At 32.5% G+C, this 26,396-nt stretch overlaps 1 protein-coding gene across 2 annotated transcripts in view; it reads left to right on the plus strand.

Moving 5' to 3' along the window:
- The window catches only part of LOC125052334 (pyrokinin-1 receptor-like), a 45,820-nt gene that overhangs the window by 17,713 nt on the left and 1,711 nt on the right, over window positions 1-26,396 (plus strand). Inside the window, exons 2-5 of one of the 2 annotated variants that reach the window (XM_047653112.1) lie at window positions 1,094-1,896; window positions 17,465-17,571; window positions 18,082-18,189; window positions 23,704-23,883. In XM_047653112.1, coding sequence (XP_047509068.1) covers window positions 1,119-1,896; window positions 17,465-17,571; window positions 18,082-18,189; window positions 23,704-23,883 — 1,173 coding nt within the window. In that variant the 5' untranslated portion in view covers window positions 1,094-1,118. Of the gene's footprint in view, window positions 1-1,093; window positions 1,897-17,464; window positions 17,572-18,081; window positions 18,190-23,703; window positions 23,889-26,396 lie in introns of both variants that reach the window. The other variant, XM_047653113.1, reaches the window with a different exon arrangement.

Below are 26,396 nucleotides of genomic sequence, written 5' to 3' on the forward strand. Positions count from 1 at the left end.
GAGTGTTCTTCAAGATGATTTTTGACAATCATCACATACTTAAAACAAAAAAAAGCCTTAAATGTTACTGTTAACGTAAAATTGTAAACACCGTTAGATTGTAATCTATCTCGCGAGATTATAAACTGTCGAAAGATTGTAAACCTCAGCTTACTGCTTACAATTTAACGTATTATTATTCGGTAGATTGTACTACACTAACTTAGTTATCATTCAAACTTCTTTGGTCAATTACAGATTAATTTTACTTCCCAACAATTTCATATAACTACCGAATAATAATACGTTAATTTGTAAGCAGTTCGTTGAGGTTCACAATCTTTCGACAGTTTACAATCTCGCGAGATACAATCTAACGGTTTTTACAATTTTACGGTGACATTACTAATATAAAGTAAATGTAAAGAAATATAATAATAATATTTTATAGTTACGAAGTATTAATTACACAACAACAAAACTTGTCATACTAGCTCGACGCGTTAATGTATAAGTTGCTTTGTTTAAATAATAGAACTACGGATGAGTTAACCTTTTCAATTATTATTATGGTTTAAAACGTATTTGCTGATAAAGCTTAAAACGCGACTACTGAAGTTGCCCTGAAAGTATATATTAAGAATAAGGCAGTTGGTTAAAAAAGAACAATGAAAATAGACAAATATTTATGAAAATACTTACACAATTGATTAATTAATTTAGTTTTGAGGAATTGAAATGGTATACATTAATTACTAGTACGACAAACTTGTATCACAATAAAATATCCAATTACATATTATAAAGGTACTGTAATTGTTTTTGGCCGAAACACTGCGAAAAGTAATTTTCCTTGTTTATTTTGATACAAAAGTAAATTAAATAAGGCAGAAAATTCGGAGTATTTTGTCGTCGTTCAAAGAGAACATTACGGCTTTAAAATATCCAACATTATTAAAGAAAAAGGCAATCTGTGCCATATTGAGTATTATACACACCATTGATTATACATACAATTAATTTGTATAACATTGTTAATTAACTTTAAACAAATTAACTTTAAAGTCGAGACAGATCATTATTATAATAAATAAATAATCTATTCTTGTTTCAGAATAAGTCATGGGATAACATCGAAGATGGAAGTAGAAGATAGTGTATGGAACGCCACGAACGTGACCACGTATGAGGTTGTGGATTCGAACCAGGAATCCTGGGACATCATAGTACCGCTGACTGTCATCTACTCGATCATCTTTATTGCTGGTATACTAGGAAACATCAGTACTTGCGTGGTCATCGCAAGAAATCGTTCAATGCACACAGCTACAAACTTCTACTTATTTAGCCTCGCCTTATCAGACCTTCTTCTATTAATCTGTGGACTTCCCATAGAGTTGTACCGCCTGTGGGATCCCAACACTTACCCTCTTGGTGAGCCACTTTGCTTATCAATGGGCCTGATCTCTGAGACCTCTGCCAATGCAACAGTGCTCACAATAACAGCGTTTACTGTGGAACGGTATATTGCAATATGCAGGCCGTTTATGTCACATACTATGTCGAAGTCTTCGAGGGCTGTACGCTATATTTTCGTAATATGGGTGTTTGCTCTCTGCACAGCTGTCCCGCAAGCGATACAGTTTGGAATAGTGACTTTTAACGAGAATGGACGAGATATAAGTGTGTGTACTGTAAAAGGACACGGTGTTCATGAGGTATTTGTTATATCTAGTTTTGTGTTCTTCGTAGCACCGATGTCATTGATAACTGTGTTGTACGCTTTGATTGCCGTTAAGTTAAATACCTCAAGTGTTTTGCATCCAGTTAAGAAAACATCAGTCGAGAGTCATGAGAAGAATGGTTCGTCGCGTTACAGAAATGGAGCGTCTCAGCGAAGAGTTATTAGAATGTTAGGTAAGGGGTTTTTTGGTATTTACTTACTGCGTTCGTGCCACAATGATCTAACGCTTGATCTAAAGCTGGATCACGGTAAAATAAAAATAGACTTAATTTGAAAGGCTAATATTATATGATAAGTGAGATACCAATATACCTTTACTATAAAGAAAAAAAAGGATAAGAGCCTTGAAACTAATATGTACGCGTGTATCTTAATCTTGAAATTTTAGGCACAGAAATATTATATACGTATATATAAAATGAAGCAATATATATTTCATACATCTTCGTTCGTATTTTAATCCGTCTGTAATAATAATCAATCGTTTATTGAAACGCAATATCTTCATAAATCGAAATACTTATTCATGTGAGATGAATAAGTATTTTGATTAATATATAAGAAATAAATTCAGAAAATACATTAAAATTATGCCAGTCGATTTGGTAAAAACTTAGGCTGACAGCGCAACACGTTTATAACATAATTCACGCACACACACGTTCATTTGTTATTTTTTTTAACTAGTCACACCACAGGGGCCCCATAGTACCGTGATTAACGTTAGATAAGTTTTGGCACAACCATACTTTGTTATGAAGAAAGTTTATTACTTCTTCGTCTCACTCCACTGATCTGGAATTATTCATTAAAATTAATACATTATCATTAAAAAAATTACATTTAAGTATGTAGTACTTGCGTGAATCAAAGAGTTACTATAATATATTACAATACCATTCTTGCTTTATTTACTCAAATTTACTTTGCACGCTCATGGGTTATAATTAACCTGTCCTGGTTCAACGCACTGGATTAGTTAGCTAAAGAAGTTTGTTGTAATTTATTCAATTTTCAATGAGACAGATAAGAAATGGTGATAACGTTATGGTATGGAAAGTAATCATATGTTAATTTTATTTAACAACGCCCTCAATAGCTAAGTAGAATTTTGAGAAAATTACTAAACAATATTATTTATTTTATGAATATTATTGTCGTATATTTTTGATGTAAATAAATGTGTAATTACTATTAGAAACAGGTGCAGAAATTAGTTTCTACTGTGCCCGATCGCTTACGGAAGTGCAAACGTATAATAAAACGAACACATTTTCCGGAGATAAAAAAACTATTATTATGCGATATATTCGTGGGTCCTCATATCTCTAAAGATAAGACAAGACTTGGCAATAAACCAAGGTAATACTTAGATATAAACTAATATTAATACAAGATTAAATAAATTAAGTTTTCTATGGTTAGACTTTATTTAAGTGCTTTAAAACTAGCCACAAGGTGAGACAATGCTTAATATAGACACCATATCTCTAATTCATTACTTCCTTCTGACTACTAATTATGACATCTTCTTGCCAACTTCAGATGAATGCTCAGCTTAAATGACTTTCAGAAGGCTAAGAAACGGACGCAAAAAGTTTCACGAATTATCCTTTGTTTAAAGCCACTCAAATCCATTACTTCATTATGGTCGATTAATTTAAGCACTTTGATTATTCTTATTTAAAAGAAGGAATACCCTAACTTGAACTTTAAATTTTTGTTGTTAGTATGCTAATTATCATTATAGCATAGCAACAACATTTTTGTATTATGGTGTAAATATAAGGAAGAAGGTACAGAGATCTTGATTTTGATCAATATTTGTTGACCGAAATAAAATATTGTAAGATAAGAATAAGAATTATAAACCTGATTTGCAGAATTTCAATATAATTTCAATAATTACTTTAATGAGTACAAGTATGCATAAAAGCAGATTTATTTGGTTTCCAAAACCACGAAATAGAAAGCCAACAGATATAGAAACTACACCAGCGAGAGAGGTTTACTATTTTTAAGGGTTAAAATTATGATAAAAAACTATTGATGAAGGATGAAAGACATAGTATTCACTTACATATAAACTTAACCAGGGCTCATAGATTTTTTTTTAAAACCTAAAATGTCTAATTCATAATAAACCAAATAGGGTTGAACAGTTAAAACACTTGAATTCTCGTAGAAAATAAAAAAACATTTCCGTACATATTTTATATCTTCACAAACACGTCGATCACATTAAACGATAACGTACATATAAATCCTTTGAAGAAAATCTCACAAAGAAAGCTTTACATAGTCACAATATACGTAAAAGTTATTTTTAGATTTGTATTTCATTGATACATGTATATTGTATATATACCATTATTATTTACAAAACTAATACTGAATACTCAAGGTATTGGGTGAGAAGTTTAGAACTACTAAATTTTAGATTGATTAACGCGCTAATATTAAGTTTCACGACGCGCTGCCGCTGAAATGATATTGAAGTACGTGACCATATTTGTTGGTACAAAGTGGACATTATGTTCTGTAAAATCATATGTAATATTACATAATGGTTGAATTTATAAAGTGAAGACAATCAATGTTTAAGGTTAAGAAGACACGGTCCGTCTAGTAGACCACAAGCCCATGAACAAAAAATACCTGTGAAATGACCCAACCTGAATTACGCTTAGAAGGCTGTTACTATATCTGAAAATAGCTCTGAGCACTATGCCGTCATTTCTGAGCGGTACATGTGAGTACGTGAGTGAATGGACTTTCTCAGGTACAATGGGGGAATTTCGACTAATTATTAATGTACGGCTTTGTTATAAGTGTATAGATGATTAAAAATAAATGTCGAAAAACCTAGTGCCGTACAAAAGTGATGGTGCCGGAAGTCGGTGCAAATTTTTAATTTGACGACAGTTGCAGAAGCAATATAGGTCATTTATTACTGTACGGCATTTGTGTGATTCCTTTTGGACACATATACAGATACTTTACCCGTAAACGCCGTACATATTCCCAGCGGAGCGGTCGAAAGCCAAGGGTCGCAACATATGTCTGATTAGCATATAGGTGATGATGATATGAAACAACATAAAATTAAATGATCTTGAGAGTACTTCACAAATAGATAACATTTTCCAGCATGCCGTACATTTTTTGTGGAACACATAGGTGTATGGGGTAAATTACTTTCCTCAGAAAAGAGTCATTTTCCGGTGACTTTTATCTGTACGGCAATAACACAGGTTATTAATACTTTAGACAATCTTCAATAAAAGATAAATGCCGTACACTTTCGCTAGTCCGCTACCACCGCCTACCAATACAGGGCGTCCCATAGTTATGGGAAATGAAGGGAAAGTACCTTAAATATCGTAGATAGGGTATTTTACTAAAAGAAGACTTTATGTTATTTTTAAAAGTTATTAATTCTGCATTCAAAGATTTTTTAAAAATTACTTGCTTCGTCTGGGAATCGAACCGACTTAAATGTAAAAAAAAACACCCCTACTTTTATGATGCCAATCGAAAGAATGGCCAAAAACTAATAACTCTTCTTAAGTAACATAGTATTTCAAAAGAAAGGAACAGCGTGAATATATCTTTTTAATCAAATTAAAAACATTATCTATCGTATTCGGCCTAAAAAAATCCCCTACGAGTCTGTTCCGTTAGAAAAGTTAGTAGGTTTTGGCCATTCTTTCGATTGGCATCATAAAAGTAGGGGTGTTTTTTTTTTTTAATTCAAGCCAGTTCGATTTCCAGACGAGGCAAGTAGTTTTTAAAAAATCTTTGAATGCAGAATTACTAACTTTTAAAAATAACATAAAGTCTTCTTTTAGTAAAATACCCTATCTGCGATATTTAAGGTACTTTCCCTTCATGTCTCATAACTTTGGGACGCCCTGTATTATATTTTTATTTTTGTTAAAAATATTTTTCCTTTACCTCTCTCTGCTGGTACGATAAGGCTGTAAATATACTTTAAAGCCTTATGGTAGTATACTCAGATATGTACAGTTATTAATGACCTTAAGGGACACCTCAAACGTCGTCGAAGTTTTTATCAGCTGTAAAGAATAATCTGGAGTAAAATGTACGGCATCTGGTTTTTTTTGTTTATTTATATTTGTTACATATAAAATAACAATAATCTTTGAAAATATTACTCCCCATATTACTCTAGGAGCATTTGAAAAGTCATCTAAATTTCGTAAATTTCATATATTTTTTATCATAATATTTTTATTTGTTACCATTTATAATGAACGGCTATAATGTACAACGGTAATATTTAGTAACATTATGTAAAAAAACAAGTTGCCGTACATTATTCTCTGATCTTACAGCAGTAAGAACTTGGTAAATCCTGAAATTTCGATAAATATTTAATTACACAAATATTAACTATAATATTTGGACGGCATAATTATAAAACATTATTGTCCGTGTTAAATAATATTTTGAACATGTTGCCGTACATTTTACAATGACCTTAGGGTATACTGGTGTAGGGGTAGGGTTCCGACCCTTGGCTTTCGACCGCTCCGCTGGAAATATGTACGGCGTTTACGGGTAAAGTATCTGTATATGTGTCCAAAAGGAATCACACAAATGCCGTACAGTAATAAATGACCTATATTGCTTCTGCAACTGTCGTCGAATTAAAAATTTGCACCGACTTCCGGCACCATCACTTTTGTACGGCACTAGGTCTTTCGACATTTATTTTTAATCATCTATACACTTATAACAAAGCCGTACATTAATAATTAGTCGAAATTCCCCCATTGTACCTGAGAAAGTCCATTCACTCACGTACTCACATGTACCGCTCAGAAATGACGGCATAGTGCTCAGAGCTATTTTCAGATATAGTAACAGCCTTCTAAGCGTAATTCAGGTTGGGTCATTTCACAGGTATTTTTTGTTCATGGGCTTGTGGTCTATAGGTCCGTCTTTACTTTATTGTCTAATTAGACTAAAAGTAACTATTGTAATAGTTACAATTAGGATGGACTATTGTATAAGATTACAAAGAAACTCTATCAGTCTATTTTTGCGTCCTCTCTTCTTGACTTGTATTGTAAATTTAAGGAACACTCCGAGGTATTTGGAATTAAACAAAAGTTATTACAATATAATCGTGAATATCGCTTCTTTTACTTAAACTGTCGTTAGTTTTTTCTGTAAACAGTTTCACTAACGTATCACATCAGCACGGCTTCGTCAAGTTTATTAGGGAATAAAATCGAACGTTATTAATAACACGGGTTATAATTTCAATGTGACAGCTTGGTCATAACAACCTAACGTGACTCGGGTAACATGCAATATGAACAGCTGTTGTTAGAGTCAACATCATTAATTGTTCGAATTGTGCTTCCTTTACCAGCGAGGAAAATTTATGTTACGCCATATAACTTGTACCATGTGAATATTACTGCGATAACGACACTCAGAGGTGTACGTTAAATCATCTGTAAGGGATGAATAATAAAATTTAATCTATAGTCTATACGAATATTTATTTTATTTTATTTATTTATTAGTAATCTTACAGCTGACATACCTGTTATAAAACAAAACACTTAAACAATATACAAAGCCAAAACAGATTACATAGATAAACAATATACGTATATATGAAACAAACGACACTTAATACTTAATATTTCAAAGAAAAACTAAATTGTTACTGCTAAAAGTCAAAGTCTTCCTGCCTCTAAAAATACCAAAATCCTCATAATTAGTGTCGTAGTTAGATAAAACATTGGCGAATTATGCAGGTAATTCGTGTTCGTACGAGTCACATGGAACAATTGTGACTATCTAGTCGCATACGGTAGAGGAATTCATAGAGAAATTAACGACAGCGAATAGGGGCCCATTAAGAATATCGTGCAAAAATAATTATCTTGATGACTCCGTCAACATTCTGAGTCTAAATTAGAATATTTGCAAGAATAACTATTGAAACATTGATACTATTGATTTTGTTTATTTTCGACAGCTTTTTTATATTTCATAGACCAGATGAAACTGGCATACTCCAGCATGCTTCTGACATAAGCAAAAAAAGGCATTTTATACAATCTATGTTTTTAAATGACTTTAAATATAATAAAAAGGTAAAGTTTCTTTAGGTTCTCCGCCGAGTTTGTCTGTTCGGTATAAACTAAGAAGTTACTGCACGGAAAGGCTTAGGTTGCCTTGATTTGATGAATAATAAATTAGACTAATTACATCGTTTAAGCTAAAGTGTTCATCTGAAAAAACTATATATAAATTCGTCGAGCGTAGACGACTAAAATTCAGTCTGGCCTATAAAGATAAACTGTAACAGACAGAAGTGAAGATATATGGCTATGCACTACACTAGCGGGCTATTTGATATGGCTACGATAACAAGCTAGCGGCGTTTTGAATTCAATCTTTAAGTTACATAATATCATATAACGTTTTCCTCTTTATCTATTTCTTTGAAATGAATACATTAATGCGGCTTTCATTAATAGTAACAGGTTCTAGAGCAAGTATAATAATATTTACGTACATAAAGTTTTTTTCCTGCCACTATAATTAGATCAATTGAACTATCTATTTTCATACAACAAGTTAAATGTTGCTAGTAATATTCTTTACATGGGTAATAGAGTCATAGCCGATTGCTTCTCAGAGTATTTTTTTCTAATTTATTGACTAAGGTCTATAAAAATAAAAAATGCCAATGTATTAAATCGAAAAACTTTATAAATCAGTGAAGGAGAAATTTTTAAATCGAATTACGTTCTTTGGAAGTTGCAGGAAAACATTAAAATTCTTTAGTGAGTTTCTATCCAGCGAAGCAGAAACCATCTCTCAGCCTCTCTTAACCTATACATTTTATATATCATATATATATATATATATATATATATGTATATCATATATTTTGTGACATTAGATAAGTAATGTCCTTTATTTTACCGTAGTTTTGAAATGGTGGAACTTCTGCGAGATTTTTCGTAGAGTTAGAGTATGTTTATGAGAATATAAATGACATTTGGACAATAGTCTGTAGAGAGTGATCTCTAATCGTCAGATTATTTCGTTTTTTTTTTATAGGAAAAAAATAACAATTATTATAAGTTTAGTGCATAATCGCTGTTATTATAGCGTTACCTAGCTGAATTTGTAAAATGTGGAAGTTTTTAGTTTAGTCATTACAAAGATATGAAAAAGGAAATTTTTCCCTTTTAAGTTATATAATTCAGCTTCATATAATCTAACAACAAATGTCGACTGCCTATTAAAGGCGTTAAATCTGTCTCCGTGATCACAATTTCTGTCATATCCAATTTCCCTAGATTCAGAATACAAACCAAACAATTGAAGATCGCGTTTGAACGGCACGTGTCAACTGTTATTTGTTTTATCTCTACAGTACACTATTATACAATCTAAAATGTAATTTATTTGATATCGATTGATTAATAAAAACACAATTTAATAAAGGATGGATAATCGTATCCATATTTGTATAGTATAGTTATGAAATTAAAATGTAGATTGCTACAAAATTTAATTTTGATAGGTCACATATTGGCAAAATGGCTATACGGCACGGCATTTATTAACAATCGTATCCTAGTAATTTGAATTTATTATGAGACCTTAGCGATAATATTTACGTCCTGTGGGGGGGGGGGCTATCATGAGCTCTTAATGCGAGCTTATTGACAACCTACAACTGAGATGCACCTCTTCTTCATACCATGACGTCGAAAAAATCAGCCCGTTTATGTTTATGTTTGATAAACAGATTTCGTCATTCAATTTGTATGAAAATTCGCACCATGACCTCGCGACTGAACCAAAATTTGACTGATTCGCCTTCAAACTATGACAGAATAAGTTCATAAAGTAAAAATAATAGGACGTACTATGTCTAATGTAGTTAAAACTTTATCATTTTTATATTTCGAATATTAAAGAGATTTATTTAGGGTTAATTTTGATTTTGAAGACAATTCCCGTGCTACCGACTTTGAAGATGTCGAGTTTATAATTTACTATAGATCAACGAATTTGATTCGTTGAAGATTTTAGTGTACCCACACACAATTGCACAATTATGTTATCATGTTAATAATATTCAATAAATTAAGCTACGTAAATAGTATAACAAAAACAATTAAACATTATTCCTTAAAAAATCATGTTATTTTAAACCAGCTTCCGCCCGTATTTTTTTCGTGTATTTTTCCGTGTATAAGTCTCGTGCGACTTCTTCAACAATAATTCCGAGTATTAAAATATAGCATAATGAATTTGTTTAAACAATTATAGTTATATGTTCAACAAATAGATGTCGCCTGTGGTTCCTTGAATCGCGGTATGTTTAAATTATTATAGTTTTATGTTGAACCAATAGATGTCGCCTGTGGTTCCTTGAATCGCGGTATCGTTATGATTCAAAAATAGTATAAGTATCTCAATTGTTTTTGTATTAAATTGTCTCAGCCTTGGGATTGGTTTTATTTTGTACATGGTCATTCGTAGCCGGATACAGCAGTGAGTGGAAACCCTAGTGTATAAAAAGTGTAAAATAAGTGATTGTGGTGTGTGTAAGTGTAAAGGTGACTAAAACTGTAAGTACTTTAAAACTTTGCCTAACAAATTGGAAGTCTAATAACGCAAGTAAAATAACTTAGAAAAATTAAGGCAAAAGTGGTTAACCACGGGGAATCCATGCCCGATTTTGCCTAAGTCGAAATTATTAGGTACACCAAACACTTAGAAAAATTTGCGATTTGGAACTTGGAAATTTTACAAGTGTAACTTAGAAAAATCACAATGGAATCGCTTGTAAGAGTACAGAAAGATATTAACAAAACATTAAAAAGGGCTTATACAAATTTTAAGAAAACACCAAAAGATAGAATTACAGGAAGTTATTTGGAAACCAGATTGGAACAATTAGAAAAACAATGGTCAACATTTGAAGAGACACACAATAAATTAATATGTAACTATGGTGAGGAAGATTATGATGAATCGGAGTACAGCTTGAAAGATGTATATGGAGAGACGGAAGATTTATATAGTGAATACAAAATTGATATAAAGGAAAAACTTACTAAATTTAAAAATAGCCCTATAGTTACGAGTGATGTAGTAAGCAACATTAACAGTGAAGTAAAATTACCTAGAATAACAATACCTACTTTTTCTGGCCACTATTCACAATGGACCACGTTTCGTGACCTGTTTAAGTCATTGATACACAGCAACAAATCGTTGCAAGCAGTGCAAAAGTTGCATTACCTAAAAAGTTACCTGACCGGTGAAGCCGAGCAGTTACTACGACATTTGCCGGTTACAAGTGAAAATTATGAACTATGTTGGAGTATGTTAGAACAACGTTTTAATAATAAGAAATTTATTACAAATAGTATTTTAAAAAGATTTTTTTCTCAAAAGAATATTGTTTCCGAATCTTCAAATGCTGTTAAAGAATTACTAGACACCACAAATGAATGTTTAAATGCATTGAAAAATATAGGAATAGTAACTGACAATTGGGATGTCATTGTTTTATATATTTTAAGTTCAAAATTAGATACTAAGTCTAGAGAGTTATGGGAAACTAAAATTTGTAATTTAACAGATGAATTGCCAACATTAAATCAGTTTTTTGAATTTTTAGAGCAAAGGTTTAGGTCACTTGAATTTTTAATAAACAAACCAGTCAAAAGCACTCAATCTCATCATGTAACTTTTAAGGAAAAATCAAATTGTGTCTTTTGTTCAGATAGTACGCATAAAATAGGAAATTGTAAGAAATTTGCTAAGGGTAACCTTAAAACACGTCGTGAGTTTGTTCAAAGTTCCGCCTTATGCTTCAACTGTTTAGGCGCTAATCATTCGGTTGAGGCGTGTCGTTTGCCCACCAGGTGTAAGATTTGCAAACGAAAACACCATTCACTTTTGCATTACAACGCTAGTGTATCAACAGATAATGTATCAGCTAACAACCAATCACCAGAAGATATCAATGTTGTTGCAACGGCAACAACATCGAGACCAGACGAGACCAACATTGAAAATATTACCACTTGTTTTACTAATACCAGAAAACAAGTTCTATTGGCAACAGCCCTCGTAAGGGCCAACAATAATTCTGGATCAAGTATGACACTGCGAGCCTTATTAGATCAGGGCTCACAGGCTTCATTTATTACGGAGTCTGCAGTCCAGTTGCTGGGGCTAAAGAAAATCAAAAGCAACAGTGTCATATCTGGAGTTGGAGGTGACGGCAATGCCCCACTTGATTCCAAATATGTAGTGCAGATTAATCTGCAATCAATTCAAGATGAATCATTTACTATTTGTGTAACAGCTCATGTTCTTAAAAAACTAACTTCATTCCTCCCTGTAAAGGAATTCGTTGTCCATCTGTGGCCAAATCTACCAAGGATGAAGTTAGCAGATCCAAATTTCAACAAACCAAGTCATATTGATATGTTGCTTGGTGCTGATGTCTATTGTCAAATCATAGCTGAGGGTCTAATGAGAGGACCACCAGGAACACCAATAGCTCAGAACACTAGGCTAGGTTGGATCTTATCTGGAAAAATTGAGAACGATCATCACGACCAACATGGTTTGGGTTGCGAAAACATATTAACAATGCACACTCAAATTAACAATGATGATTTTAACCTTAAACAATTTTGGGAACTTGAGTCTGATAACTTTAACCTTAAAAGAACTCACCTCACTCATGAAGAACAAAGATGTGAAGACATCTATAAAGAAACCACGAAGCGAGATCCATCAGGAAGTTATATCGTTAAACTCCCATTCAGAGATGTCGATCCGAGCTGCAAATATGGTAATTCACGTGAGATAGCAATTAAACGATTCTTAATGTTAGAAAAGCGTTTATTGAAATCACCAGATTTAAAGAAATCATATACAGATGTAATATCAGAGTATTTGAAGTTGGGACATATGGAGTTAGTACCTATAGAAGAAATTGACAAAAAAGAAACGGTTTACTTACCTCATCACGCGGTCGTTAGAGCTGATAAATCGACGACTAAACTCAGAGTTGTTTTCGATGCATCCTGTCGAGACCAGAACGGTGTATCACTGAATAGTGATTTGATGGTCGGACCGGCGCTACAGCCTGACTTACGTCACATTGTTTTAAGATGGAGGCTACATCCTATTTGTCTGGTTGCCGACATAATCAAAATGTACCGTCAAGTGAGGGTAACAAGAGAAGATGTAGACTATCAACGTTTAGTGTGGCGCACAGACACTACAGAAGATTTACAGCATCTTCGCCTTTTACGTGTCACTTTTGGTACTGCGTCTGCTCCTTACCTTGCAGTTCGAACTCTGCAGCAGATAGCACACGATGAAGGAGGAGAGTATCCCGTCGCATCTGAAAAAATCTTAAAGGATTTTTACATGGATGATTTGCTTACTGGGTGTGAATCAGTTTCAGAAGGAAAGCAATTATTTAACGATATTACCAACCTACTAAAGACAGGCGGTTTCGAACTCCAAAAGTGGTCAAGCAATGATGAAAATCTGCTAAAGGAAATAAATAAAGAAGGTTTAGACTTAGATATTAATGTAGAACTGAAATCAAATGAAATAGTTAAAATTTTAGGACTTACCTGGAACCGACGAAACGACGACTTCGAATACTCCGTGCAACTACCTCCAATCAGCATACCTGTAACAAAAAGAAAGGTTATATCGGATATTGCAAGGCTATACGACCCAATGGGATGGATAGCTCCAGCAATTGTGAAAGCAAAAATATTAATACAAAAATTGTGGCTTTCAGGCATCGGATGGGATCAAGAATTACCAAATAATTTACTTGATTATTGGATTACTTACCGTGAGGAACTCCTGGAACTTACCAAATTTCGACTCCCACGCTGGATAAGTACTAAAGCAGATGTCACACTGGAGCTCCATGGGTTTAGCGATGCTTCAAATGAAGCTTATGCTGCTGTAATTTATGTTCGGGTAGTTGATGGCTCTGGAAATGTTCATGTCCATCTGATAACGTCTAAAACAAGGGTAGCACCAATCAAACAAGTTAGTATTCCAAGGCTCGAACTGTGTGGAGCTGTTTTACTGGCCAAGTTGTTACAAGAAGTTGCAGAAGTTCTGCACGTACCAAAGGATAAACTTCACGCTTGGACTGATTCCACGGTTGTGCTAGCTTGGTTAAGTAGCCATCCCAGTCGATGGAAAACTTTCATTGCTAATCGTGTTTCGGAGATTTTAGACATTTTAGACGCAACTCAGTGGTCACATGTTTCATCTACCGACAATCCAGCAGATTGTGCCTCTCGGGGAGTGACACCATCAGCTTTAGTAAACATGGAAATGTGGAGAACTGGTTCCCCCTGGCTACAAAATAAAGTTATCAATTACGAAAGGAAACCCATACCAGACACTAATTTAGAAGAAAAAGGTGTGAAGGCATGCCATGTGGTGGATAGTAGTCAAAACATTTTTTGGACAAATTTTTCGACTTTAAGGAAATCATTGAGAGTATTTGCTTACTGTAGAAGGTTTATAAACAAATTAAAGCGACCTGAAGAGAGTTTTCCTATATGGTTAACTAATAAAGAACTAAATCAAGCATTACATATTATTATAAAAGCATGTCAGAATGAGTACTTTTTTCTGGAAATCAATGATTTAAGAAATAATAAACCAATTTATAAGAAAAGTAAACTTACCGTATTGACTCCTTTTCTGGATCGTGAAAGTATCATGCGAGTTGGTGGTCGTCTTGAAAGAGCTGATTTCAACATAGACAAAAAACATCCAGTGATTTTGCCGTCAAAATCACATCTTACCGACTTGATCATAGCGGACGCCCATGAAAAAACTTTGCATGGCGGGCCGCAATTAATGATAAACTATATTCGGTCCAAATACTGGATTTTAGATATTAAAACTCGTACAAAGTTATTCGTTCGAAATTGTGTTCGATGTGTACGATACGCTGCACAGGCAAGAGACCAACTTATGGGACAGTTACCTCCTTCACGTGTAACTCCAATTCGTCCTTTTCATCGAAGCGGCCTGGATTATGCGGGTCCTATTTTAATAAGAACATCCAAAGGTAGAGGCCATCGAGCATACAAAGGATATGTATGTTTGTTTGTGTGTATGGCAACTAGAGCAGTACATTTGGAGGTTGCAAGCGACCTTACAGCGCAAGGATTTTTGGCCGCATTCAAGCGTTTCGTGGCCAGACGTGGGCATTGTGCTGACCTATACAGTGATAATGGTACAAATTTTGTAGGTGCCGCACGTGAACTCAAAACATTGTGGTCCCAAGAAAAGTCATCATTGGCAATAGAAATTGCTGAGAGTTTGGCAACAAATGGAACAACATGGCATTTTATTCCACCTCATGCTCCACATTTCGGTGGATTATGGGAGGCTGGAATAAAATCCACCAAACACCACCTAAAACGAGTGATAGGTACTCAGACATTGACCTTTGAAGAGATGAGCACTCTTCTGTACCAAATAGAAGCCTGTCTCAATTCCAGACCATTGTCACAATTAAGTGTGAACTCACAAGATCCTACACCTCTTACCCCAGGACATTTTCTTGTCGGCGAGCCATTGGTTTTGGTGCCGGACAGCAATTATGAAACCTCATCGGTTTCATCACTAAAGCGCTGGCAGCTAACGCAACAGTTGCTGCAGCATTTTTGGCGTAGGTGGTCAAATGAATATCTCACGCAGTTCATGCAACGTTACAAATGGGCACATCAAAAACCAGAACCGAATGTTGGTGATATTGTTTTAGTTCGAGAGGATAATCTTCCTCCAGCAAAATGGTTATTAGGTATTATAACGGATAAACATGCAGGTTCGGACAATATTACGAGGGTTGTTAGCCTTAAATGTAAGGATGTTATCGTTAAGCGTCCTATAACCAAATTATGTGTATTGCCTGTGACGAAGTAAGATATTTGGGTAAATCTGATGTTATCGTTTTTTATTTTATTTTGTTGTTGTATAATATAATAGGTATGTTGTCACTTCTAGCTACTGTGAAAGACTTGTACGAACTTTTTAAACTCTATTACAGTCCACTACGATTACTTGTTTACAGTTTATTCACGGTGGGCGGAGGTGATGTACATTCTGTCCATGGTGGGCGGTATGTTTAAACAATTATAGTTATATGTTCAACAAATAGATGTCGCCTGTGGTTCCTTGAATCGCGGTATGTTTAAATTATTATAGTTTTATGTTGAACCAATAGATGTCGCCTGTGGTTCCTTGAATCGCGGTATCGTTATGATTCAAAAATAGTATAAGTATCTCAATTGTTTTTGTATTAAATTGTCTCAGCCTTGGGATTGGTTTTATTTTGTACAGAATTACACACCTAAACCTTCTGTAGTAATCTGTATTATAGGTAAAAACTAAAAAAATAGCCGCCACCTGCTTTTTCATTTTAATAAGAATGCTATATCACTAATATAAATTATAATTAAACTTTTCCCTAACATGTTCATGATTTGTATTATTCTCTTGTGCTTTTTTTCTTTAATTTAAGCTGTAAAGAAAATGTAATTATTTATATTATATGTATTAGTTAAAGTATAAACTAAATTTGTATAATTAAAAGGAATTAATTTTTATATTAAAGTAACTTATAAAGGATATATCTTTTGCGACAGATTTTATACCACGAATTCACTTCGATATAGGTATTTATTTTTGGAAAACATATTTGTGAACAAAACTTACCCCATCATAATTATAAGTTAAACAATTTGTAAAACTATAATTATAAAACTGAAGTTTTGTAAACCCCAAGATTTTGATAGCTTATTAAAATTTGACGGAGAGTTTAAAAATGTAATTCAACTATCATAGCATCAGAAAACTTTACGTTTAAAATATAAATAAAAAGAATAAGAATAGTTTTTAATTTAATAATTGTAAATAATAGACAAATAATAGCTTATTGATTAATTAATTAAATTTTTTTTTAGATTTTATATAATATTATTAGAATTATCTGTCGAAGCAAGCTTGACATTTAATTTTTCAAAAAATACATAGAAACTGCAAACAAAATTATTGTTCTTTCGTTCGGTCTTGTGATTCCAATACGTTTCAGTTTATCGGAATGGTACGAAAAAATGCTATAAAATTTAGGAACCTTCACTCTTCAGTATCTCAAGTATCTCAGCTCATGGTAGGCCTCGAGGTAGCTGTAGAATGTAGGTATTCTTTTATTCCTACCGAACCAGCACGTCAATGCGCGGCGTTGCGTTTCTGACCGTCGTCCAGTACGAGTATAAGAATTAATAATTAATAAATAATAATAATTTGCAAAGGTGTTAAATTTATCGTCAAAGTTTACCTCAATTAGTTTATATGGGATAAGAAGGTATTTTGTTTTTATATTCCTTGTGCTTTTAAGAAATTACATATAGCCTTGCATTATAAAAAAAACTTCGTATTTATACAACGTACGTTATTTAGGTTAGTAGTTAGGTTCACAATATGCTAGACATTTATAGCATTCTAAAGACATTTAAATATGTGATTAAAACGAAAGTGTATTTATACATATGGTATATGATCGAGTGTTGGCTATAAAAATTAGTTTCACTTGAAGTGTCCTTCGAATGTGTTTTGAAGTTTTACAATTGTGAAGTCTTATTTCAGTGGCTGTGGCACTGTCGTTTTTCCTGTGCTGGGCTCCGTTTCACGTTCAACGAATCCTAGCCATTTATGGTAAAAACTTGGAACACCCCAGCGCTACATTTTATATGGTAAGTTACAGAACTGTGCTTAGAAGCTTGCTTTCGTCTAATACTATAAATTAAACCAAACCAATGGGACACTACAGTCCTTTTGGGTCAGATGGGACGATCTCGACTATGATTTATGAATGGAGCGAAACCTTAACTTTGGTATTCTGCTACAGACTTATTAGAGAAATTTACGTCAATTAATATAGCTTTGCTATTCTATACTACCAAGTTTCCAAGATTTTTTGCCTTTGCGAATTTTATTAAATGATTTCGATATCCGTGAAGCGCATATCAAGTTCAGAAAAGGCTGTTTTAGCCGACATGTACCTTTAGGTTTAGTATAGTAATCATAGTTTAATCGTTCCCAACTCCTTTAATACAATAGAAATATTTTCATGAAAGTAAAAACCCCGTTTCAGTCAGTTTTGTTATAGTGAGCTTTTGACATTATATTTGACGCAGTACATTCTGAAAAAATGAAATTTGGACTTTATATGAAATTGGCCTATATAACTTTGTCTTTTTCAGGTGTACATAGTGCTCACGTACCTGTCAGGAGTCTTGTACTTCCTGTCAACTGCTATTAATCCTATACTCTACAATATTATGTCAAACAAGTTCCGAAATGCTTTCAAGGTAAGAATCGTTAACTTGGGATTATAATTATTATATTACATAATGTAAAGGCGAAAGAAGTTTATATTGACACTCTTTGAACTGGACCGATTTTATTTAATTGTAACACTACTAAGTACATATACAGTCTACATATATTGTATCACAACCAGCACTAAAAAGACGGAAATAACATTACCTCATTGTTGCCGCAGATTTCTTGTTGTTTTTCCTACTCATTATTTTCTTACTAGTCATCGAGGTCATCAACTGTTGGTACTTTCTAACTATACTATACCTTTAAAGAAAAAACTTTTTAACCGGATTAAAGTTATTTATTATTTTAAATTTACAATTTTTTAAATTTGTTTTATTTTTTAAATTTACAATCGTGAGTATTTCTGCCAAAACCCTCCATCTTTTAGTCGATACCAACTCCGGTGAAATAAATACAGATTATGCAACTTTTTCTACAGCTGTGATACTTTTTTTTTGACATCCAACACCTTTTGTCTTCAGTCACCGTGACCACGCACGCTGTAAAGCACGCGAAACGTCGGTTAAATTTAAAATTATGTTACATAATTGTAACTTTAATCCGGTTAAAAAGTTTTTTCTTTACATGTGTAAAGGTTATGTCAATAAAAGACAATACTATATACCTTTTCCTTCTTTTGGCTTAATAGACTAAAGACAAAGTAAGCATAATGTAACTTATTTCAAATAAAAAGGTACATCTTTGTGGATCTTTCTAGAAGCCTTCATTAAGTGCAGATCACGTTGTTGAGATTTGTATTAGCTTTACGCTGTGATGTTCTTTCTACGTTTCTTTTAAAGCTAATTTAAGTAACTTTACTTTCTTAAGCTTAGATTATAAAATGAGGAAATGTATAAATTATTTGAAGTTAAAAGATTTTTCCACAAGATATTTTGACTTTATATGAAGTAAATCATTAAAGTTAAATTATAATTCGCTTTCGTCAAAACGATTTATTTAATAACAACCAATCAATTGTGTTACAACTTTATTGAATGTTAATTAAAGGGCAATAAAATTAATGTTATACTTTTAATGTGGTTCATTATTTGCACACAATTTGTGTTTGGCATATACTTACATAACTTAACGTAATGTTAAATGGTTAATAAAATAACTTACTTTTGGCAAAAGTAGCACAGCATGCGGTAATTATTTACGAATAATATAATTGATGTATTGGGTACAATTTTATCCCCTTGATAATACGATTTTACTAAAATCCTCTTGAGATAATGCGACATTGATTGATACCTATTAATTGCGTGAATCACTGGCACATATTGAGTATTTGTGAATCTTGTAGATTATTAGAAATTTTAAAAGGTTCGTTAACTTCCTTTCTTAAATCTTGATTGTCAATATATTACCTTTTAACGTTACTTATAATGATGTAAATTTAGTTTAAACATTATTTACACGTATTTATATTCTTTATTTATATAATTGAAATGAAGTGATTTATTCAACAAGCAGCATATAAAACACAATGACAAATTCGTTACCTATGTTATATTCGATAAACTCTACATTAATAATTCCTAATTTAGGCTGAAAATGGTAATGAACAAAAAATACTCGTATTATTGTGAAAAAGCGTGGGGCGCTCTGTGCCATATTTTTCGTCTATCGAAATTCCTAAATTAGGAATTATTTTTCACATCAAACTAAAAAAGTTTGATGTGCTTTAAAAGCGTGTTTTTTAGTTTTTTTTAACTATTATTTATTTTTTAGTTAATTTTTTTTTTATGTTTTTTCATTTTTTTTTCGGATTATTGCATTGTCATCGTATGTCCGTTAAAAGTGGGTGAAAATCGAGTCCGAAGGAGTCAGTTACATACATACATACATACGTACATTCATACATACATACAGGTGAAGCTAATACAAAGCGTGTAAAAACAGAATAAATTACTATGTGTCGAGTTTGAGCTAAGTGGTTACCGTTTACGGAAGTGAATGTATTTACGAATTTAGTACGAAGTATTTGGAGACTATGTGTTCTATAATACTACCTTTATAACGTACAAAAACCTGATAATTGAATTCACATTAATTTTAAATGAAACAAGATATATTTGTAAGCATAAGAATAATAAGAGCGTACTTAATTATATTCTTATAAAAAAATTAAAAGGTTAAGTTAAATTTTTACAATATACTGGCGGATGTTTAATCGAAAATTTAAACCTTTCTTGAATCCACTTGAACACACACAAGAGAAATCCAGATTGGATGTTTAGGAGAAGTTTAATATATAAAAATTTTTCAAGAAATTCCGTTACAGTGCCCATGCTTGGACAAAAATTTCCAATATTAAAATTCCAGTGTCTTCATCAAAAAATGAACATTAATGTTAGTTTGCCAATTAATGGCTTTTTCTTAAAAATCTTTATACTATTTAACATAAGTTGTCCAGTGAATTTCTTCTTCAAGTCAGGAAAGTGGAATTGTTGCCTATGATGATGAGACTATGTAGTTGATGTGCAATTACACGGTAGTAATGTATAACTTCTAGGTAGGTGATTAAATAGTTTGATAGCCATGGTAACATTTTTTTAAATACATCGTGGTGCGATATGTACACAAAGCCGTGTTGGGTCCTTAGTTAGATATAGGCAAATAAATTGATTTAAATATTTTGAATGATTTTGGTTACTGTTTTGAACGCCGAACTTGTCTTCGCATAGTTTTTACACTTAAATTGAAAGATATCTCGATAACATTAAAGATTATGAGAGATTGTTCTATCAGCTAGTCAAAAGAGTTCAAAATTATAACCATTATCTGTGGGGTAATTAATTACAATTAGTGGCTTACTAATCAAGGGGCAGTAGCGTTGCGATTAAGAGCTATTATGTTTTAATACTAACGTTGTAATAAAATATTAGAACCGCGAAAACTAAACCAACCTAATTAAAATTTAACAAAATGACCAACCAATAAAAAACTGATGTACACATTCCACCGTAGCACTTCTACAGCGGTCAGAGGTCGCTCGTAATTCCGCAGTATATTCCACATAAACGCACCTCTCACCTTGAATAGACCATAAAGCTTTCTGAAATACCACGTCCCAGAAATATAAAGCGACAGATTACCTATCCAAATCTTAAATTGGATTAAAGTGCCGTTCTTCTTATGTTTCTCGGGTTTAATATGGGTATTACTATTAATATTGTCAATATTTTTAAAACTATAAAGTTTACTAGAATATGTAAGTTTATTATATTCTTAGATAAGGCAAAATTTCAAAGCTGATCCCCAAGTCCCTTATTTAAATAAATCAATAAAAGTTAAGTAGTCCTCCGGGTTAAGCTTTGACCTTAACTTTGAATAATGGTTCCAGGTTTACTTTGCCTAAACTTTAAATTACGCTTTCGCTTTTGGCAATTAGGAATAAAAAATCGCGTACATTACGATTTGATATTTCTAAAAATATCTTCAGTAAATTTCCATTAACAATATATGTCAAAATTAATACTGTGCTAAATTTAATAGTTTCAACAAATATATAGGATTATCTTTAGTTTTATACTTCTATACAGCTAGCACATCTCACAGATTAATATTTACAATACAAAAAAATGAAAACCCTTTCGTTTTATTATTAAAACAAAAAGGTTCGAATAATCATTAATATATTCATTAGAGGGCCCTTTATAATTGGTTACCAGAAGCAATTATTAAAATTGTACAGTATTTGATACCTGATATTTTGATATGATGATGTCTAAATTTGATATTTCAAATACCGTATATTCTTTACATGTTCCTGCTACTGGAACCCTTCGAATTTACTTTGAGTTGTCTGAGTTCACTGAAGTAAAAATAGTATTGTGCAATTATTTTTATTTATTTAAACCTATAAGTCATTTTCGGTTAGTATTTCTTCTGTGATAAAATATTATTGAGCGTGCTAATAAATGGCTTTATCTTTCTTGCATATTTGGTTTAGCATAAAGTATTACATAAAAAATTACATCTCTAAAATAAGTTTAAAGTGAGTTAAGCCCAAGCTCACATATTATTTTATATTTTGCTAAATTATTCGTGGTTTTTTAAGCAAACAATTTATTTTGAAGCGTTTATCGGAATCCAAACACGCTGTGGTGTAATTTATCGGGACATTCCGCCACCGGACAACCGAGATACGGTATAAGAGAGTTATAGAGAGATTATGTAATATTTTTTTCGTAAGTTATAGCTTACATACATACGTACCTAAGCTATTGCTTATGTTCGCTTACATAATAAAATATTACAATTTTTACTTATTTTACGAATTTTTCTATCCGTCTAAAATAATTACAAATTTATGTTAATATTAATTAATGATTGTTGGATGTATTGAGGGAATTGTCAATTGTGGCTTTGCGGATTCAAAAGGCACGGTGAACGGTCTGAAGTTTGGATTTGTTTGGATGGATTGGATCATTTGATGAATTGAAAATATTAATTAGAAAATACATTGAAAAAAATTATCCACCTAGATTATATATAAACCCAGCCAGGATACAAATAAATAGGTCTACTAGTAAAATATGACAATGTCCAAGATATTTAGACTGTCCTAGCAAGTTTATTTAAATTTTAATGCAATGAAACGAATGTAAAAACAGAGAATAATTAATAAGTATGTAAAGTCGATTTAAGCCATTTATAAAGTTTATTTAATTTATTATTTCCCTTCGAAATATGCAAATGAATAGTGGGCCTGATAAAATACTTGTAATATATAACTATCGGATCATTAAGGTTTAATTTAATTTTTAATAATGAGAAAATATATCATTAATATCCAAGGCCAATGTAAATTAACCCCCAAATATAAATTATAAACAAAGATTTTATCTATTCAATTAATAATGTAAGGAATAAAAAAAGTGTGAACTTCAATGTTCTAAGAACAATGAATAACTAAATAATGTATACCTTAAAATTTATAAAGTGCTATTTAAGGTAATTATTGTCCTTACATGCGTAAAGGACAATTTTTTTTTCAAACAGACAAAATTTCAATTGGACATATTTATTTCTATATTATGCAAAACCTAGACGGCTGCGCTGCATTTATAACAGTGCAATGGAGCTTAAATGATTAACCTATTGACAGCCCAGCACAAATCATCACGGATGCATTTCTTGTACATTTATCATCTCTAATAATAAAAACAAATAAATCAGTGGCGCTACAACCTCTTTAGGTCTTGGCCTCAGATTTCTGAATCTGTTTCATGATCATTTTTTAATCTAATAGGCAAGTAGGTGATCAGCCTCCAGTGCCTGATACACGCCGTCGACATTTTGGGTCTAAGACATGTCGGTTTCCTCACGATGTTTTCCGTCACCGTTCGAGCAAATGTTAAATGCGCACATAGAAAGAAACTCCACTGGTGCACAGCCGGGGATCGAACCTACGACCTCAGTGCACAGCCGGGGTTCGAACCTACAACCTCAGAATAATATTAATATAAATTATTTTCCATTCTCCCCAGTTGACCCTGGCGGTATGGTGTAGTCGAAGTGACGTCCCACGCTTAGGCCGAACGTATAGCGCGCTGTTGGCATCGCGGCAGCGTGCTGCAGCCACCCAGAGGTTAAAATCACATCCAAAACTGTTACGCCGCCTCTCCACAGCAACTACACATATCTGTGAACCGGCCTCAAGAACACAGGTGAGGTTAGACCAAAACTTTTATAATAAAGGGGACGGTGACTTATTATCTATCTAATGCATGTTAATTGGTGTTGTTTTTGATTAATTATTTTCTATATGTTCTTTTCAGCTCAACTTCGGTGTAAGCATGGCTTTTTTTACTTCTTGTAATATGTATGTATGTTTATAGCAGATGTTTTCACTTTGCGGTGTATAATTTCAATACCATTGCTATAGTTGCAACTTGTTTTAATAACCTTTATAAGCCAGTAAAGTTGGTATTTTGGATGTAACGTATATTTTAATGAACTAAACCGTATTCAACATTTTAAATCCTATTTAAACGTTTTACTAGTAGTATTTAAAGTTTTACTTAAATATTTCTTATATTAAAACATCGACAAACCAATGGAAAATATATGTAAGATTTTCATAATTGAGTATTGTATTCAGTATTTATTGCAAGTTTATTTTTATGTTATTCTAATAATGCAGTAAGTACCAATTGTTTCTGTGTTTATTAGTAAAAAATAAACACCGTATATTGAATGCGTCGTATATTTTAAATGTAGTTTTGTTATTGACTATGTTTTACTATCCGCACATATAATGAGGCAAACGGCCAAGTTTCTGTATAAGTAGGCCACACACGGTTATTTATTTCGTTTTAAATCTTTCTTTCAACTTAAAACAAAAATTAGTTTTCCATCAAAACTACTTGGTTTTACACTTAGAAGGGCTTTACACTCAAGTTATAAAGACACCACATAAATCTGAAGTCCTACATGTATAAAACAATACACTTGACATACGTGCGTGCTTAGTATGTTTTTATTTGCAGGATATTGGAGAAACTGATTTCATTTGTTTCAAATGATACGATCAACTTTTCACGAGTTTTGCGTTATCCCTAACTGCGTAAAGTAAGGAATATAAATCATTGCCTTGGAATGAGGTTTTCGTTATCGGCAATAAAGTCACATGGTAGGATCTTGGTTGAATTTATGTTTGTCACATACTTTTTTCCGCAATTTGTCCAAAATCAATGTACAATATGGGTACAAAGACTACAGAGGAAAGCTAGAAAATATAACGTTTACAAATTTAGGTTGCATTCAAGAAAGTTTATTTATTCTGTCTTTTATAAAAATAATATTTTTTAGTTATTATCAAAACAAGCTATAAATTCGAACTGCTAAATTTGTAAATATAGTTAGTAACAATCACCCTTGGTTATTTAGGCTACTAATATATTCGAGTAATGATATACTCGTACGGAGTATGCTATTCGTGTTAAGGGAATAGAATCCCTAATATTGCTATAATTTTTAATCTTTAAATAATCTTTAACAACTTTGTACCATCACTGTCACACATCCGTCTTATGTTTCGTCGCTACGCGCAATTAGATTTTCCTTTCCAAAAATGTATATTTTATTCTTCATTCGGAAAAATATTTTGCCTAACAAGTCACACGTAGCGTTTATTTAAAGATACATTATTCATTTAGATAAGTACCGTACATCGAATTGCAACCTAAAATGCGGACTAATATTGTTTGGTTTATATGGGTTATTTCTTAAATACCTCTTTAACAGATGTAAACGTTTATAATTAATAATAATTAATTATGTTGATGACGTGCAACTTTAAAAGACAAAATAGTGATCTATAAACTTGCTGAAGCGGCTTTCGCAAACCATGATTGCTGCAAACTACCGAGTAGTTTTTTAAATAATGTAATAAATGGCGTTTAATTCGTCAAATAAGTTTTTAATCGAGTTATGTTTTCAAACTGAGCTGCATATATCTTTATTAGATTAAAGTATTTGAATAATAACTTGCACGAAATTCCTACGCTGAAATAAAACTGCATTGACTAGAAAATTTTCTAGACCGATATGCCGAGTATCTTAGCAATAAAACCTAGAAATAGCAGTAGTAATAAGCGAGGGCCATAACGATACGGTACATTGCACAGTATAGGTTTACCGGGAACTTTTAATTAAACCGCTTTATTGGTAAGACAACTACGGAATACAATCACAAATTTACATAAGTAGGTATTCAAAGACACTTCTTATTAATACCCATTCCTGTTATGTAAGAATTTTTAACATAAACTTACGAAGTGAAAACATTTGTCGAGGTGATGAGTTTAATGCCTGGATTTGTACTAGACATAGTTTATAACAAAAAAAAAGAAACAATTTTAAGACATTCCAATCCAGTGGCGCTAAAACCCTTTAGGGGCCGGGCCATCCATAAAGTACGTCACACGAATATTAGGACTTTTGAACCCCTCCCCCGTCCTTGTCACAGGTTGTCACATTTTATAACCCCCCCTCCTGATGTGACGTCACACATTTTTTAAATTTATGTATGTATTTAAAAATAATCGAGAGAAAACAGCTATTTTCTATAAATTAATCCTTTTTATATTTGTAATTTAAATTTTCTCATTGACAAGTCATCAACCTTCTCTGCCTGATACGATAGATTTTTGGGTTTAAGACATGCTTTGTACTGTGA

The sequence above is a fragment of the Pieris napi genome, chromosome 9 (assembly GCF_905475465.1).
Source record: "Pieris napi chromosome 9, ilPieNapi1.2, whole genome shotgun sequence".
NCBI lineage: Eukaryota > Metazoa > Arthropoda > Insecta > Lepidoptera > Pieridae > Pieris > Pieris napi.